Source organism: Macrobrachium nipponense, chromosome 11 (assembly GCF_015104395.2).
Source record: "Macrobrachium nipponense isolate FS-2020 chromosome 11, ASM1510439v2, whole genome shotgun sequence".
NCBI lineage: Eukaryota > Metazoa > Arthropoda > Malacostraca > Decapoda > Palaemonidae > Macrobrachium > Macrobrachium nipponense.
The window spans coordinates 30407416-30426237 of record NC_061087.1 but is presented as its reverse complement, the minus strand read 5'-3'; the positions used below and the strand labels follow the sequence as shown (position 1 = coordinate 30426237).

General features: G+C 38.2%; 1 protein-coding gene across 3 annotated transcripts in view; it reads left to right on the top strand.

The window, feature by feature from the left end:
• Nucleotides 1–7966: 7966 nt before the first annotated feature.
• Nucleotides 7967–18822, top strand: part of LOC135203058 (uncharacterized) — a 43729-nt gene continuing 32873 nt past the window's right edge. The window contains exons 1-6 of one of the 3 annotated variants that reach the window (XM_064232854.1): nt 7967–8239; nt 15683–15810; nt 16104–16285; nt 17164–17287; nt 17692–17840; nt 18507–18696. In XM_064232854.1, the coding sequence (XP_064088924.1) occupies nt 8197–8239; nt 15683–15810; nt 16104–16285; nt 17164–17287; nt 17692–17840; nt 18507–18696 (816 nt within the window). In that variant the 5' untranslated portion in view covers nt 7967–8196. The remainder of the gene's footprint in view (nt 8240–15682; nt 15811–16103; nt 16286–17163; nt 17288–17691; nt 17841–18506; nt 18697–18822) is intronic. The other 2 variants (XM_064232770.1, XM_064232692.1) reach the window with 2 other exon arrangements.

The following is an 18822-nucleotide window of genomic DNA, read 5'->3' as shown; positions in this document are numbered from 1 at the left end:
ACCAGACAGAAATTCCATCGGCTCTGAAACCCAAAGACTTTATGAATGGCGGAACGATACATAGATGTGGGTGGGGTATCAGTGCTAGCGTAGTAATACTACTGTAGCAGTAGTGCCGCAACAGTATAGCAGTAATATACATGAATTAAACATTTAGACCAACTGCTGGGATCCTTGAGGATCATTTAGCACTTCTTACAACTACTCGAGAAATTAGTTTTTATAGCCAGAAGTTAAATTTTCTAATCCAACAATGCCCATAGTAACCTTCAGTGTTATCCTGAATTATAACGAGGCGAAAGTGGGTGGAGCCTCATGAAGTCACCATTCTGACGATAATTATTGGTGAAGGTTTAAAGCCAATATACGGTACCGGCTATTTTTTTTCAGTAAATAGGTAGATAGCCAATAAATAAAAATTGTTTGACATTGGATATAGCAGTTATCAAATCAAGCTTGTCTACTATGTTTTTGATAATTACCAACTATTCCCTACATCTTGTTAATCTGATTGTGACCTATAAAGTAGACTGTAATTTCTTTGGAAACTTATTTTGGGAGTTAGACTTATAATCGAAGTGTTTTTGTATTTATTAACATATTTTGTTGGTTTGTTCATTATGACAATTATCAGTGGAGAGGTTCCAGAGTTCATAAAGGTGTACTGCTTTGCTTGTATTTAAATTTGTATGTCATTGTTGCCAGAGGTTTAGCCTTCGTTACGTATAGCCAATCATCCATCGAGAAAGAGGGAAGTAATGCTGTCATAAGTTACGTAACGAGTGCGTTCGAAACCTTTTCTCTGAGTAAGTTGGCCCGTCTTCAAAAAAGGTCACTTTTACATTATAAGTACCAAATTTATTCAACCTACGTAGTGCAGAATACACTTAAAATTTATGTGTTGATATAATATGTATTCTGAATAAGAGTTATATTTATGAAATGCATAGGTAAAAAGTTACTGCGAAAAAACCGTGTTACAGAGGCCCTGAATCTCATAGTAGTACAGTAAATTACATTATTCAACTATATTTATTTATTCAATAGTTTTTCACGTCATTATTTCCCAATATGTTTTTTGGTTAAAGTTGATTTTGTAATGTTTACATATTGTATTTGCTATATTTTGCTGTATTTCACTGTATTTTTATTTATAACTACAGTAAATACAGTGAATTAATAATATGCAAATATCTTTATTTATTCAGTAGAATTTTTCACGTCATTATTACTCAATATGTTTTTGGTTTAAGTTGATTTTGCAACGCCTATACACTGTAGTTTCTGTATTTAACTGTATTTACTGTATTTTGCTTTATAAATGCATCGAATACAATAAAATTAATAATATCATTCAGGTACGTTGACTTAATCCAATATAAAGTATTAACCTCGTTGCTTCTCAATATTATACTAATTATTTTCCATCCGATCTCCATAATTCAATATGAGTTTGAAATCTTTTTACGATATAATAGTCGACATTTTAAACTATTTTCAATATGCTAACTTTATTCGCTAAGAATTTTGGTATATTAGGAAAACTGCGTATTTATGTCAGTAATTATATATTTTTTAATACTTTTTGATGCAGTTTAGATGGAATATCTTTGAGTCATCTTAATAATAACTAAATAAATAAATAAAATATTACTATTATCATTGTGTCTCATTCTCGTTCTACGTTCATTGGTCAGAGAGAGAGAGAGAGAGAGAGAGAGAGAGAGGAGAGAGAGAGAGAGTATCCCATTTCTCTATAAGCCTTTTAATCCCTAGAACTCCTTGGGAGTTAGCCTGAGGTCGACATTTGTACAAACCAGGACAAGTCGCAGGATATGTTGGTAAGACAGACGCCACGTGGTCACAGGATACAGGACTTGAGGATAAAAGCAAAATATTTTCTTTCCCATATCTCAGAGAGAGAGAGAGAGAGAGAGAGAGAGAGAGAGAGAGAGAGATACCTTGGGTTAATCCTTACCACCAGCGAGAGTGAAACCATGATGAAGCACCTCTCTCTCTCTCTCTCTCTCTCTCTCTCTCTCTCTCTCAGTAAAGAGGTCATTATACCACATAATTACATCCAATCGGAGACCAGACTGACAGTTTACTTTGCATTGGGAGTAATGTAAGCACATAGGCCTATAGAGAATATGAGTTTCGTAAATGCTAGTTAAAGGCATATCCTTAAGGAAAGTCAGTGTTATATTAAGTATTGCCGTGATTCTGTAGACGCGTAGACCCCCTTTCGTACCGAAATGATACAAAGCGTAATCTTGAATATATTAAAAGAAAGGAACAATACGGAACCCTTTTCCGTCTGTTGACGAAAGTAGACAACTTATTTTCGACCAGCCTTTGTTCTGTCGTCTGAATGTCCCTTCGTAAAGGATTGTCTTCGCTTATTTCAATCTACCTGTAATTCAGTAGTTCTTTTTTTCAGTAATACGCCGATGTATGCATTCTTTAAACGATCACAAGTAAAAATTCGCCAAAGTTTCCCTAGCCCCGTGTTTACAGAAATAAGTCTCCATATATTTTTAATCGAGCGTTACAACCCCACCCCTCTCCCCGCCCCAAACAACCAAAGCGAACTTTCCAAGCAACTCCGCCTCCCGGTTATACAATGGAAAACAGCTTAAACATGGCCGTGGCTTAGACCTATAGACCTATCGTCCTTTTTTCCCCCTCAGTTTTCCATCTCGTTTCAGTTGTTTGTGTGGTGTGAAAAGTGTAGGGTCTTGAAGCCGCCCGAACCCCTTTCTTTAAAGGTATAGCGAACAGAAGGAAACTACGGTCTAGTAAAAAAACGCAGGATACAGAGAATAAAATGAAACATAGGTCAAGCAAAATGCAGGAAAATGGAAGTGAGTAGGCTTCAGTTTTACATACATGTGTCTGCTAATTAAGGAATAATATAAATTGCCAAAAATGTATTTTTAGACACACGCTGATACCAAGAGTCACTGTCTAATTAAGTATATTTTTAGACCATTTGATACTATCGCGGAATTACGTCCTGTAGTGTACATTGCATGCAACACTGCATTGTTTGTGTGCGTAGTTGTATATTATACAATATTCTAATTGATAATTAATTCAAGTATCTGCATGTCTTGTAGGCTCAAAATGTGGTGATGTTTTATTATTATTATTATTATTATTATTATTATTATTATTACTTTCGATGATAGAATAACCGTTTATCCGGTAACTTGTGAGGTTTAATCGATTATTTGCGATCAGTTAACACTGAGAGAGAGAGAGAGAGAGAGAGAGAGAGAGAGAGAGAGAGAGATGCTCATCGATGTGCCGCTATACTGATTAATGGTGACATATCGCTTAACTGTAACCAAGGTTGATATATGGGAACGGTTATGGACTTTGATTGTAAACGAATGAACAATCCTGTAAGCCGGTCCTGTTACGTCACTCGTTTATGCCAGCATTAGACGGAGAAATACTTTCGGGGAACCAGGCAACGCTCGTGCAACTGCATTGCTGCAGCTGTCTTTGTTGCTTGTGCGATGTCGGGGAAGTCTGCTCGCGTGCCTTTAGGCACGTATGCAAACACCTCACCGAGCATTTGCCTACATTCAGTCGATGTCGAATTCATAGTTATTTACCAAAAAAAAAAAGGGGGGGTTGAACTGATGTTTTTAAGTTGTGTTAATTCGAGAGAGAGAGAGAGAGAGAGAGAGGAATGTGGAAAGGAAACCAGTTCTGTCGAGACTCACGGAACCATTCATATAAACGCTTAGCTCCTGGACGTAGACGGAAAAACACGTTCTCTTCTCTCTCTCTCTCTTCTCTCTCTCTCTCTCTCACGAACACATGTAAACATAAAAAAATTGCTTGTTATCCGCTCACGGAATATCATAATACACATATGATCATTGCCACGTCACACACGAACGAACTCGATAATGTATACAATTCAGGACACCTCGACCAGCTGGATCAATGTCGACACTTAACAATGGACTGAGATATACAAACAAAGGGAATTCGTACAACAATACGTATGAACAGTAATTTGATGCCATCGCAAGTTTAAATACAAATAGTTCTTGAATTAGACATTTTGGTCGAATGGCTGAGAATAATGCATGTATTTGTAGCAAAGCTCTGAGGAAATCGAGAGGAATTATATATATATATATATTTGATAAAATGATTATTGCTATTAGACATGCAAATATGTTAGGCCTAATTAGACACGCTGTCATTGTTTTGTAATGCCCGGAATACTACCGGTTTGATCTGGAACAAATTTGCTCTGTGTGTGTGTGTGTGTGTGTGTGAGTGTGTGTGTGTCTGTCTGTCTCGGGCGCAGCTGTGATTTTAGACAGTAATATGAAATGACTACCTCTCACAATACCGAGTGTTTAAAATTATAAGACAAATTACTTATTTAATAATTTAGAGAATACTAATTTTTCTCTATTCAGAAAAAAACAACATTAGAGACTTAATTAAGGAGATTATTTTCCGTGAATATTAGTAAATAAAAAGATATAGTTTTAATCATTTGGGTGTTGAAGGGATATAGACATATAGTTGTTCCCACAATTGATCACTTGGAACCCAGAGCGTTCGCAAGCGAGTTATACATTTCACGAGTAATGTTCTCCTTTCTTCCCAACAGTTATTTTATATTAATATATAATCGTTATTAGCCTAACGTCTCAAGGTCGTTGGATACACACGCCCGGAGTCAAGTGTCCAGGTGACGATTTTGTCATTTGTCACTTGCTATCTTATCAAACGCGAATTTCCTGCAGAAGTTATAAAAAGTCGGATATGATCGTAATTGTCTAGGGAGTAGGATATTTATGTTGAATAGCACCTCGAAAAAAAATTGAGGCTTTTTTTTTTTTGCATGATATTAGCCCCGTTTGTATAAATATCTTGAGATATTTTGCATAATATTTGCGAAAACATTGAAAAGATCCATAGACCTAAGTTCAAAGGTAGCGTATACCATTTATTGCCGTCTTTTCATTTTATTTCACATCGAAGGTGTGGGTGGGTAAAGGTCAAATCGTCCATTGTATATATTAATAATAATTGTAACACACATGAAAACAAGTCTCACTCTGCTGGTCTCTACAAATAACTAGTCACATCTAGTGCAGAATGCGCACATAACCCAAGGAAAAGTACTCATTTATCCATGTCCTTTGGGAATTAGATGCTTTCTTTATCGATACAGGGAAATTGATAAGAGATCTAGTACTATAAGATAATAAGTTTACAAAGTTTCAAGCGCTATAGGGCTGTGTAACAACGACATGGAAGGTCTGAAAGAGACCTAAATCGATCATATAGGACTATCCGTCTATTTGCCCACGCTTGGTAGATTGGCATTGCTGTTTTGTTATAAGTATTGTCCAAAAACAGACCAGCGAAGATGCCTGGAGGAGATCCATCGGCCATAAATCATACTCTTGGGAGTTGGGAACTCGCCGAATGGCTTGTTGTCAGGTTGTTTTTATGGTCAGGTTGAGGGGCCATATAGTACCCTTCTTAACTGGCCCCAACCACCCACCCCCCAATATTTACAATACACATACACAAGCACACGCTGATGTTCTCATGAGAATTATTTGACAAGTTCACGAAAATTTTCGCTAGACGGTGCAGATATTCAGTGGTCATGAGATGCATAGGCCTAAGCATTCCTCCTCTTGTTTTTCCGTCAGAGCGCTCTACACAATCGATCGGTTTGCTCTTTAAATATGCATTTATTTTCTCTATACAAAGAGGCAAAGTTGACCTGATTAACCTGCTAAATGAATGAAAGATTGACGAGTGAAGTGTACAAAACAATAAACAAAACACGGCATATGTCAAGTTGAAAAAGTCAGTCTCATTAAACAGGTGAACTTGACCTGATTTACCAATGAATGAATGACTTAATTAATTAATTAAAGGCTAGAAAATCACCTGCTGTAAATCAAAACCAATCAGTGAACAAAGAGACATTAAATAAATAAACAAATAACAGGTAGTCTCACTCCATAATTCTGACATGTTAGGCTGACATTTAAGATCGTCTCCAAGTAGCGTATAAACAACGTCTCAACCCCCCCCCCCCCCCGCCATCCATACCCCCTCTGCTGATATCTGTCCCTCCTTTTGGATGAATAAAAGTAATCGAAAGTTGCAACATACTCCGGCAACAATTTGGAATCAATAGCTCGAGACAAAGGAATTCATTTTGTCCTTTTCGAGGAATAGTACCACGATTTTTTTGCTTCGCTCATGCGGAGTTTACCTCAACTATTTGCGAGGTTTCGAAGGGAATCAGAGGAGAGAGAAAGAGAGAGAGAGAGAGCGCGCACCGGCAACGTTGCGAATACTGTAACCAAATGAATGAGTTTCAAATATTCCGATTGTTCCTAGGCCGATGAAGTGCACGTTGTATAGGCCTAAAGATCAAAGTTTAAACTTCCGTTGTCAATTCCTGTTACGATTTAGCTATGTAATTGCTAACAATAATCTACGATACATTTATTGACGACGTCCGGCACATGTTCGGAAACGTATACGTCTTGTCAGGGCTGGCGAATCACGTGAATCCACGAGAGAGAGAGAGAGAGAGAGGAGAGAGAGAGAGAGAGAGAGAGAGAGAGAGAGAGAGAATCAAACCGTAGTAATTAGTCTCAGAACAAATTTGACATTTCTGTCGTCTTCTTATTTTCATTGGGCTAAAAATAAGGAAAAAACACATATGTAACACGTGGCCCCACACTGCCAAGTTCACATTGAACAAGTGTGAAATAAAAGCCAGAGAGAGAGAGAGAGACGCTTACAGACGCGCACGCGAGCCATAAAATTACAAAGGGACGCCCGCAGCCCGTTCTGAAGAAGAAAGAAGGGCTTGTGGGTGGATGAGAAAGAGAGAAAGAGAGGATAAAAACAGAATATACGCCAGAGAAAGAGAGCGAGAGAGAAAGAGAAACACTCGCTTCCTCCTCCCCTACCTGTGCTACTTGCGCCCGACGGCTATGAGTAACAAACAACCTATACGTACACCCCTTCCCCCGAAAACAAGACACCCCTCCCCAAGGCAACGACGGGTTCCCAATGACCCACCACCAGTCCTTGCACCAAACAATCTCGATCTCTATACGTCTGTGAGGCGAGAGATGATTATTATGTGAGATGACTCACGTTCACTCACAATGCCGCCGTCAATGGACGAAATTTCATCATATTTGAGAAAATAATATTATATATAGAGAAACGATGCTATTCGTTTTATAAGGATGTACTCGCTACAGGAGCCAACGACCTCCTACATCGCCATCCTTGCAATATACGGTACTGGGCAGCCCACGGATTACGCCTTTCTGCCCTCGGGGCCACATAGGAAAGACGAAAAACATCAGCTACCAAAATATGTTTTCTCGAGCGTATATATATATGCCATGTTTTCCCATTAGCAGTATTATTTCACAGGCATATGACGCGTGATTCGTGCGAGGAATGTCCGTGGACAGGTGACCATCTTGACGACCGACCGCGATTCTAGAGAGAGAGAGAAAAGGCACACAAAGAAAAGTTAGGCTTAAGAAATATTGATTTAAAGCCGCCCGCACGCAGCCCCAACCCGGAATTCTCTCATTCCCGATCTTCTTCGCGACTCTCGCGAGATGCGACCGTTCGTCTGATATTCCTAGATTCTCAATTGCGTCGTTTTTTAATGTATTAATGTTTCATACAGTATTTTAGGGTGAAAAATGGTTAATTTGTAGTTTTAAGCGGCTTGGAAACGGCCATTTTATGAGTGTGTTAAAAGGTTTACCACGGCCTTCCGGACCGACAGAAAACGGAGCCTTACATCCATGACGCTGTCTCAACGAAAACGGGCTTCTCTTCGATTTTCCTCCTGGCGCGAGTTTGCTTGACGGACGTTCAAAGTCTCTTAAAGACATCCGTCGGCTTCAAATATGTACAGATAAATAATTAATAACTAAAAATTAAGATTATTGGAGTAAATTAATATATAAAGAATAATCATTTAGCAAATAAGACTGCGAGATAATTGATTTTAGACAGACGTATTTATCCGTCACCGCCATTACTGGAACGTAGACTTAGCAAACTGCTGTGTGACCGGAGACGTGTTATTATTTTGTGACGTTCCTTATTAAGTGTTACCATGAAATAATTTTGCGCTAAAAATTCACGATGGCAGGTGAGTGGACGACGCCGCGCCCTTCCCAAGTGCAAAGTGAGTCGGTTTGAAGGAGGTGAAGGGGATTCTAAAGAGAATTAAAAAGGTTTTAAAAATTTCCAAAACGAATGAAGGACAGTGTTATGGGTATGGTCCGACATTCTTCCACATCGGTCCGCACTATTTTAAGTGAATATTTCCCTATTATCCCCCCTTAATGGAGCCCCCTGGCATCTGCTTAATATCGACGCACCTTTCCACGATATTTAGCGATTGAAATAAACGCCCCAACGCTTAAAATAATCGAAATTCCACGCCATTTTGCGACGGCGGTCGGAAGCGAAAGTGGACTCGGGGAGGCACCGACTTGTCAAGAAGTGCCACTTAAATTACCTGGCATTCTGGCCCCCCTAGCGACGTGCCACGTCCGGAAATGCCCTGATAACCTCTTCCTGGGGCATCCTGGCATCCCGGGGCGTGCGTGTCAACGCCCTCGAAAGCACGCTGGAGGAACGAATGGCCAAAATGAGTCGATTTCCCGAAGGGGGAAGGGGTCACTTCGGGAGGAGACTGTAAACAAATGCACGTGAGGGAGGAGGTGTGGGTACCTCTCTCCGGGGGCTGATTTTTAAATGGCCCGTGTGGCACTGCACGTGTCGCCTGTCTGAGATGAAATAGGCCTAAAATTATAGATGTCCTTCGTTAGATATATAGGGTTTGTAAACACTGGCGTGATTAGGCATACGTCAAGGGGGGGATCCTCTCGCATTTTTAGGGCCTGTAGGGGTGTGAGTTATAGGTGGTCTATACTTAGGCCTAATTTGGTTATATAGTATGGGCCTCCACACAAACAGCAGAAGAGTAATCCTTAAAAAAAAAAAAAAAAATAGCACATACCTAGGCCTAGCCTCCCAGGAAAGAGAAAAAATGTCTAACCCTATTTAAGTTTAGTAATTATAAAGCCGTTGTTCCCGTTGCTGAATAACCACTAGTTCCATGCAATGTAAATACATAAAAAAAAAAAAAAAATAGTGCATAGCCTCCCAGGAAAAAGGGAAAAAATTTCTATGCTATTTAAGATTGTTTATAGGCCTTCTAGATCAACTTTTGAAAGCTAGGGACGGCAGATCTAGGGTACTATTCCGCGGCGGCCTAGTCTATGGTAGCTGTGGTTTTTCTATGCAGTTTTACTTAACTGAACAAGAATTTTAAGTAATATTTATTCAGACGACTGTAATTAACCCCCAGGGTCCAGTACTAAACACGCCGAAATACTATATTGGACGGCTCAATCCCTAGTGGATGTCATATCCGTGGTTACGTTTCTTGCAGTCCGTGCGGAGTGCTTCTGTAGAAGTACTTGGAGGACTAAGCCTAAATTAGCGCAGCCTACCGGGAAAATGAAAAATTGACTAGGAATATGTAAGATTGAAATGCCAGGCTGTAGGCTTAAGCTAATACATAGGTTTCCTTATGCATGAGCCATATACTTTCACAAATGCTAATCTCGTTGCTACCTTAATACCACGGATTGATATTGGAGATTTTATGTTTTGCTCTAGGTCTCGGTAATTTGCCTAATGCGAAAATTATACTAAAATCTATTGCAAATTTACTGCAACTTGAGATATTTACTGTTGTCTTTGATTTAATAATTCCTGTGAGACTGGTAGTAGGTAATCGCAATTTCATGGGGTTGGTTTTGGTATTTAAGTAAAAAAATGACAATTCTTTGTTCTAAGCATTTCTGATGTTAGGAAATATACAAATTTGTGTTGGATTTGTCGTGTATGTGCAAACCAATTGTTTTACTTTGTTTTTCTGTCTTAAATATATAACTATGATGTGGGTTGGGAAGTTGAAGATTGCAGGTCCTGGGAAATAAAATAGTTCAATTGCATAAATGTTACGGGTTAATTGAACATTGAAATGTAAACAAAAGACAGTACATATCTTGGTGATGTAAACTTTGCAACAAATTTTAGCGAGTTCTGTATTAAGCATATTAAGGAAGTTTAAGAATGCAGCATAAACACTTAGCACTGGCACTGAAGGAAATTGATACATAGGAATGGATTAAATTGTACGTACCACAAGAAAAACATTTAAAAGCACGTGGTTCATGTTGATAATGTCAGTTATAAAACATGAAAACAAAGGCGTCTCTAAACTAATAGCTGCATTGCATGGTAACTTGACCATTCTCTAACCTAACCTAGGGTGTCAATTTGTACTTGACATTGTGGGGACCTCCCTACGTAACCTAGCCTAGAGTGCCATAAGTCTTATAGTATTATAATTGTGGACATGTAACCCAACAGGGTCTAGAATGATATGAATGGTATTGGGAATTTATAGTAAAATTCATACCACCCTCACCTTGTACATTTGGCCAAAGATCTTTTGTCTTCTTCCAATCCTAGTGTGTTGATAAAGAGCAAGCATGTATCAGTGGTAAGGATTGTATTCAGGTGTTTAGGTCATGATTTTACACAAGATTAGTCAAGGTTGTACACTACTTATCTACAGATACATACTAGGCAGTCCTTAGTTAAAACATCTGGGAACTCTGCTGGGAAGATTTTTTATTTTCTAAGTTTTAAGGCTAAATACACCAGTCCATTGTTTAGCAGGAAATGTCATACGTGTGGCAACTATCCCCAAACAATGCCGGGTAGATCTAGGGTACTTATCCGTGGCGGCCAAGACTATGGCAACTGCAGTTTTACTTACTGAACAAGAATTTTAAGTAATATTTATTCGGACGACTGTAATTAACCCCCAGATCCAATACTAAATACGGCGAAATACATTGGACGGCCCCCAATCCCTAGTGGATGTCGTATCCGCGGTTACGTTTCTTGCAGTCCGTGCGGAGTTCTTCTGTAAAAATACCCAGTGCCGTGTAACGGAACGCTTTCCAAAGAACTATGGGCAATGGTGCAAGTCATTGAACTTTTATTGGTGAATGCTTTATGTAGACATTGTCTCACCTGTCGTATATCATATGTAAAAAATAAAATTCCAGAGAGCAGTTTATTTTGCTGTCTGTGGTCTTTCTTGTCAGAAGTTTGACAGTATGTGTTAATCTTCTGTCTTGTCTGAACTGTGACAGTATCTGTTAATCTTAATCATTTCTGTAACCCTTCTAGGGTGCTGTAATTTTGTAGAAAATATTTGCATTTGGTTATTGCCTGGCATTTTGTACTCATTTCTGCCTTAGTGATGCATGCATATGAAGGTCAAAAGTATATTTCTTTGTCAATCGTGGTTTTTATGCTATTTTGATGAATTTGACCGTCTTTTCTAAAACTCATTCCTCCCCAGTGGATAGTTATGAAGCAGTGGACACTTGACCAAGGTGTGTAAGCAAATAAAGATGAAATTGGGAGTTGGTCCAAGAGAATAGCTCTCAGCACCTTCCCTATTCCATACAGGTAGAGCCTTGTATCCTAGGTTAGGGGAAGATGTATCCATGTATTTCACCAAGTGATTTAGTGGGACCTAAGTGTAGGATTTGGGTTAGGTGCAGCTTTCAGGTAGGACAGCTGCCGTGTAGAAGCAGTGGGATGACAAAGGAATCTCCAAAAAAATGTTGCAGTTGTAATAATAGGGATGCATCTTAAATTGACCTTGACAAAAACTTGCTTCTTACCTGGTTGGTGGTCCCCATCCCCTGGACCTCACTGTAGCCTTCATGTAAGAAGGGTAGTGTTGTAAGTGCACCTCTTTGTAGCATCTCTTCAGCCCCTAGGACCATCCCCTCTCATTCCTTTTATTGTGCCTCCGTTCTTGTTCTTGTATAAAGTACTTATCTTTCTTTCCACCTTCTATCAATTGTTCCACAGTGCAACTGCAAGGTTTTCCTCCAGTTACTAATTTCAAACCTTTCTACTCTGAATTTCCCTTTCAGCACTGAATGACTATAGCTCCCAGTTCTTGGCCTTTCTAAATTCTATCTTCCATTCCTTACCTTATCCTATAACTCATTAAATCTTCATTTCCACTCAAGGTCCTTTTGTGAATTGTGACCACAGGCCATTGCCTAAATTCCCCCTCCCCCCCACACACACACACACACACTCTCTCTCTCTCTCAGGGAAACATCCATGTACAGTAGTTATGAATGTAGTCCAGTACTATTATAAGTACAGGTGTAGGTTGCATTCATTTTATATCTTATCGCACCATTGTTCTACCCATCGGAGTGCTGTGTCGTTTGCTGTTCTTAGATCCACGTCCAAACAAGTGGGCCCTAGTGGGTAGCTACACAAGATGTGATTCATATTTTTGATTGGTTCTCCTCAGGGGCATTCAGCACCATTTGTTTAACCCCATCTCTGGAGGTTATCCCCTGTCCTACCAACTTTTGTTCTATTCAGGGTGACCTATTTCTTTCTGGTGAGGGAGAATCCATAGGGCAGGTCTTCACCATGGTCAGGGAGGGCATTATTAGTAGTCTGACTGTCGCTCTCTCTCCATTTCTGCAATCTGTATTTTGATAGGTCATTAGTTTTCCCACTGTCATGAAGCTCTTTATGTGATTTCAGACATAGTCTTGTTTCGCGATGGTTGTAGAGTGGGTGCTTGGGATCATTTGCATATAAATGCAGCATTACAACTGAAGTTTGTATCTCAGTACTGGATCATTAAATTACACCTTTCAAACCTTTCATAAGGAATTGGGCTTTGATGATGATTGTAAGTTGTTGGAGCTGGCCAAAATTGGAATTCATCCCAAATCAAAGGAATGAAGCTAGTATGCATGGAAAGCTATTTAAGAGTGGCTTTCCTACAGACTCCCTAGAAATAACCCTCTCTATTTTCCCTTGTTTGTTCGTAAGTTTTTTGTAATTTAGTGTGGTTTTCACTTTTGTGCAGCTGGCATAGTATATACACTTGACTTGTACGTATTTAAAATGAATAAATCATTCAAGTTATGCACAATTGGGCGGTATATTTTTAGGTATATACACAGTGCTGTATAATCTGGTCGTAAAGTGCAGCTTTTGTTTGTTAAAAAGTTGATCAACTTAGAACCATGCATTTTTCATTTACTCTTTGAAACTCCTTACATTACTGCTTGTCACTCATTTAACTCTATTTTATTTTGTGCTGTAGTCCTGTATCATAGTTAAGGGTAGCAAACTGCATATAATTTGATTTTAGTAGTTTCCTTCCATGCTGTCAGGCATAGGTCATTGGTGGTCACTAGAATTAATTATAGCTGTTAAGGTTACTTGTGTAATTACTAGAATGTCAGAAAGCATTGAAACATAAAAGAATGCTGTACCTGTACTTACACTACATTGTCCCTGTTGAGGGAGGTGGGTAGTGCCATCGGTGCACCTCTCCCACTGCACTGTAGGCTTTACTTAAGGTTCTTTGCTGTGTCCCTTCGACCCCAAGCTGCAATTTCTTTCATTCATTTTTACTGTGTATGCGATTTTTCTTTTCACACTATTTGAACTGGGTGAAAGGGAGCAGATTATAGGTTGATGAAGAAAACTCTTATTTACCTATCCTAATTTATTATAACCTTATCACTTTAGTTTATCCGAAGGCCATCAAAAGAACCTTAAACCTGATTTATTATTAATCTTATAACTATAGTTAATCAAATATGCCCAGCAGTACATGACCCAATGTATTATACACAATAGACAAGAAGCACGACTAACATAATATCTCAAGACGCTTCTGGTTCAAACCAACGATGTCACTTGCACTTGCTCCCCAGTGTCTTTCACATAAAGTTCTGAGAATCTCAAATCACAAGACCAAATACACTGTACTACTTTCATTGGAAAGTACACAACCGTCAATTGAGCCTCGTGTTCAGCAGACTGTTTTATGACCAAAGTCAACTGCAGTGTGTTAGGGTGCAATTAACTTATACCTGTCTTTCTACTGTTAGGAGAAATTCTCCCACACCACTCTTATGCTCTCGGGGCCTTTGTCTCCCAAATATAACTGAAATAATACTGTCCCTAGTTCGCGCAAGTTGTCTCTCCATTCGATATAGTCTGTATTACTACCCTTAACTCTTGAAGATTTCTGGACCCTCAAACTGAATGGTTATCCTTATCCAGTGCAGTACAAACACAATATGGTTTTCCACACTCGCATCAGGATTGCCCCCAAAGCTCTCGATTTTTCCTTACACAAAGCTTCCTATTAAAGGTGAATTGCTTCTTGCTAGTTAAGCGTCTTGTTGCAGGTGAGGGGACCTCAGCCATCCATTACTCAACCTGTGACAAAAAAAAAAAAAAAAAAAAAAAAATTGAACGCTCAAACATATCTAGCATGCATTCGCAAACTAAACATGCACATACAAAATAAACTTTGTGACCAAAAAACATATCTTCAAACGAAACAAAGAGAAACTAAACAGATTTCATTCCACAAACCCACTTTCCAAATGCCACCACAACTGTACCTTTGTTCATATGCTCTGTATTGCATCTTTAAAACCTTTTGACTCAATTTTCCTTTCAGCACTGACCTCATAGCTCCCAACACTTGGCCTTTTGCCTCCAATTTTGTATTTTAAGAACTGTACAGTACAAAGTAGTAATACCAAGTGCATTATGTATGTTAAGGATTAATTTTGTTGGTATAGTTTTAACTTATGGAAGTTTTATCCCAGTGTAGGTGTGTTCCAATATGTAGCTCACATATCTAGACTAAAGCTGTCATGCTTATGTCCATTTTCCTGTACGTAAACTGATGCGATGAATGTCGGAACCGTAAACACTATAGCATTGTATTACGTGGACAAATAACCTTTGTTGAAATTGCGAGGATAATGTATCCCTTTGCTACGGTTAATTATTGATGAGGAAACCAAGGGAAATTATCGGTTCCTTGTGGTGTGTGACCTTTTGTCGTCTCAGTATGTGGTTGGTAACAGTGAGACAATGCTGTGTTTGGGGAACTTGGATTGGTTTTCTTCATGCAGTTAGTATTGTAGAGTGTCCATGGAAAATTTCCATGTACTGCACTGTAATTTTTATTGTCGTTGATGCAAACTTTTGAAACAAACTGTTCAAAGTTTAACTTTTTATCCGCAGTACGCAGCACCTCAGCTTGTCAGATGTTTCAAAGACTATGTTATTGCCTGTACTTGAGTATTTTCCATTATCATGGGCCATATACGTAGGCTGTACCTGAATATTTTCCAGTATCGCAGGCCATATACTATAGCCTGTACTTGAATAGTTTCCAGTATCACAGGCCATACGTTATAGCCAGTACTTGAATATTTCTTAGATATCTTTCAGCTAACAGCAATTCCCTGTATTAACTGACCTGTACTTTATTCTGGACATTTTATTGAAGAGATTTATTTAGAAAAAATGGTATTGAAAATAGTAGCATAACAAGCAGTAAATATAGTAAGTCAAGGTGTTTGTATTTGAAAAGTTGTGTACTTTTGAATGTGAGGATTGTGCGTTATGCTGTTAATCCTGTTTTGAATACCTGCCTTTTCCTTTTCAGAGAAATCAAAGATGGGTGATCATCCCAAGATCATGGTCTTCCGGCCAACTTGGGATGAATTTAAGGACTTTAAAACTTACATCGAGTACATTGAGTCGCAAGGAGCTCCGAAAGCTGGTCTAGCTAAAGTAAGATTGGCCTTTTGTGGTTTTTTATATTTTAGGGTAGAGTAGCAGTTTTACTGTCAATAGCGTGAATGCAAGAGTTAAATCATAACCTTTAACAAGACGGTAATTTCAATACAAATCTTTTAAGTACTACTACCTTTTATACATTTTATTATTAGATTTTTAGATATGGTAGTGTCTCACTTGGCAGGGTAAACTAATTACTGTAAATTAGTCCAAGTAATGATAACTATTTCTAAACTATTCAAAAGTTTCTTATAGTGAACAAGAATGAAAATCAATCTCTGTTCCAGATTATTCCTCCCCCTGAGTGGTGTCCCCGCAAACAAGGGTATGACTTGGAATCCCTGGATTTGACCATTCCTGCGCCCATCTGCCAGGTGGTAACTGGCAAGCAGGGTCTTTATCAACAGATCAACATACAGAAGAAAGCCATGACGGTTCGAGAGTTCAGCAAACTAGCAAATAGTGACAGGTGGGATTTTTTCATTCTTTTTAAAAAGTCTTGAATTAGGAAATTTGGTTTGACTTGCTCGTGCTCTTATTTTTTTGGGTGATGGTGGGTAGTCTTGTGCATAAGATGGGCAGTTCAAGGATGAGTATTACATCGGGTAAAAATACTGTAATACTAAACCAGTTGACATTTATAGCAGCATTGAAATGTCACTAGGTATTGATTTGTATGGGGTCAGCTTCCTTTGTATATTTTGTAGCTTCTTACCAACTGAATTGTTTTGGCAGACTTCCATCCATTCCTTTGTGGATTATATTTGAGAATCAATACATAGGATTACATATGAGAATTAATCAATCAATAATTCAGGCAAGGTTTTAGGTGAAATCATTCATGTTAGATACAAGAAGTAATGAAGTACTGGATGATGTTTGAAAGTAATTCATTTGTGGAATATATTAAGTAAGTATTACTAGATGGAACCAAGAATATATTTAGGAAAAACTTTTTATAATCCAGATGTAATTGATAGGTACAGTATATTATGCGTAATCCAGTTTCTGTTCATGTTATAGAATTTGTAGCTTTACATTAAAGTCAGTAATTATGTTACAGCATTCCCCTTTTCATGTAATTCACCATGGATTTTCTCCATAGCTGGGTATTGTCATCAGTGTTCTTTGCAGTGTTCCTTCAGCCCCTAGCTGCAACCCCTTTCATTCCTTTTACTGCGCCTCCATTTATATTTTCTCTCTTCCATGTAACTTTCCACACACTCCTATCATAGGTCCCAGCAGTTTGCCTCTGTCCTAATTTTTTTTATATTCCTGGCCACCAGTGATTGTTGCAGGAGATATGTTTCGATACATTGCAGCTAAAACAAACTTCTTATTCCCTAGGTACCGTACTCCAAGGCACACCTCGTTTGAAGATCTCGAGAGGAAGTACTGGAAGAACATCACCTATGTTTCCCCCATATATGGAGCCGATGTTTCTGGCAGCATCACAGACGAGGATGTTGATGTGAGTGCTTTTATACAGGATTTACTTTTGTAATCCATTGGACTTCTGATAATGCGGATGTTCACTCTTCTTCTTATTTGTCATGTAATTCTATTTATATCAGTGTGATGAAATTTGGAATTTTATGGTATGGTGACCATTCTGAAGGCTATCTTGTCTGTTATTAAAAATGGCATTCTGCTACCAGAAATAGGTTTTACTTGTCAAAACCTGTTTAATGCACTTTTTACTGAGTGTTCATTGATTTCTTTTTAGTTTTAAAGCATAAATATAAGTCCAATGCCCTTGTAGGCTCGGTCTGTATGGATAAGGTTTATCTTTTGAATGTTAATATTAATAGTTGCCATAAATAAATATACATTTTATTGTTTTATCCATTATTTTACAAATTCATCTGATTACAGGAATGGAATATTAATCGGTTGGGTTCCATATTGGACTATGTGAATGAAGACTACGGAATCAGTATTGAAGGTGTCAACACAGCCTATCTCTACTTTGGTATGTGGAAGACAACTTTTGCTTGGCACACAGAAGATATGGACCTATACAGGTAGGTAGTTGAATCCATTTTGGATTTTGTGAATTGATTTCATGGAATGTGACTTATGTTTTATTTTTTGTAACACTTCAGGAAATAAGTAGAGGACTTGGTGTTGTATGATATTTGCTTACGTTCCAGAGACAGACAACTGTGATTTTTTTTCTGGCATATTAATGCTTCAAGAATTAGCTTCAAGGTTATTACATTGTAGCGCAAATACTTTACAGGTATGATGAGTGGCTTACTTTAGATTACAGTCTGCAGAAAATATGTTTACCAAAAATTGCTATGAGGATAGTATGTACTATCTTAACTATCAGTATCATGCATAGAGCCTGTTGGCCAGTTTATTTAGGTTTTTTCTTACTCTTAGGAATAGAGTACTTTGTGTTTTAACTATAGTACATTTGCCAATTTTGTGTGAGATTGCATTATTGAATTTGTTTTATGCCATGTAGAGCAGGCTTATGTATTTCTTTAAGAAATACTGTTCCAAGAATGTTCCTTTAAATTTAGCAGACTGAATGTAACTGATTTAGTCAAGTTTTAAACTACTAAGAATCTGATTTTTATAGGAAGTTAAAACTTGTTGAGTTTAGATGCTTAATGTTAAAAGTTGAGTGTATGGAGAACATAGGTGTGTTATTGATGAACTGGTAAATTTTGTATCCACAGTATCAACTATTTACATTTTGGAGCCCCCAAGACATGGTACTCCATCCCTCCAGAACACGGACGAAGACTTGAGAGATTGGCAAATGGTTTCTTCCCCAACTCCTTCAAAGCATGTCCTGCCTACCTACGGCACAAGATGACGCTGATGTCTCCACAGATCCTTAAACAGTATTCTATTCCTTTCAATAAGGTTGGTCTTGTTTTGCATGTTCCTCATTTTTTATTTTTATTGTGTTCAGTTTTCATTGAATGGTTTTAGCTAGGAAGGAATGATATATTATTGAAGTTTGTTCAAAGACAAGCCTGTGCTAGAGAA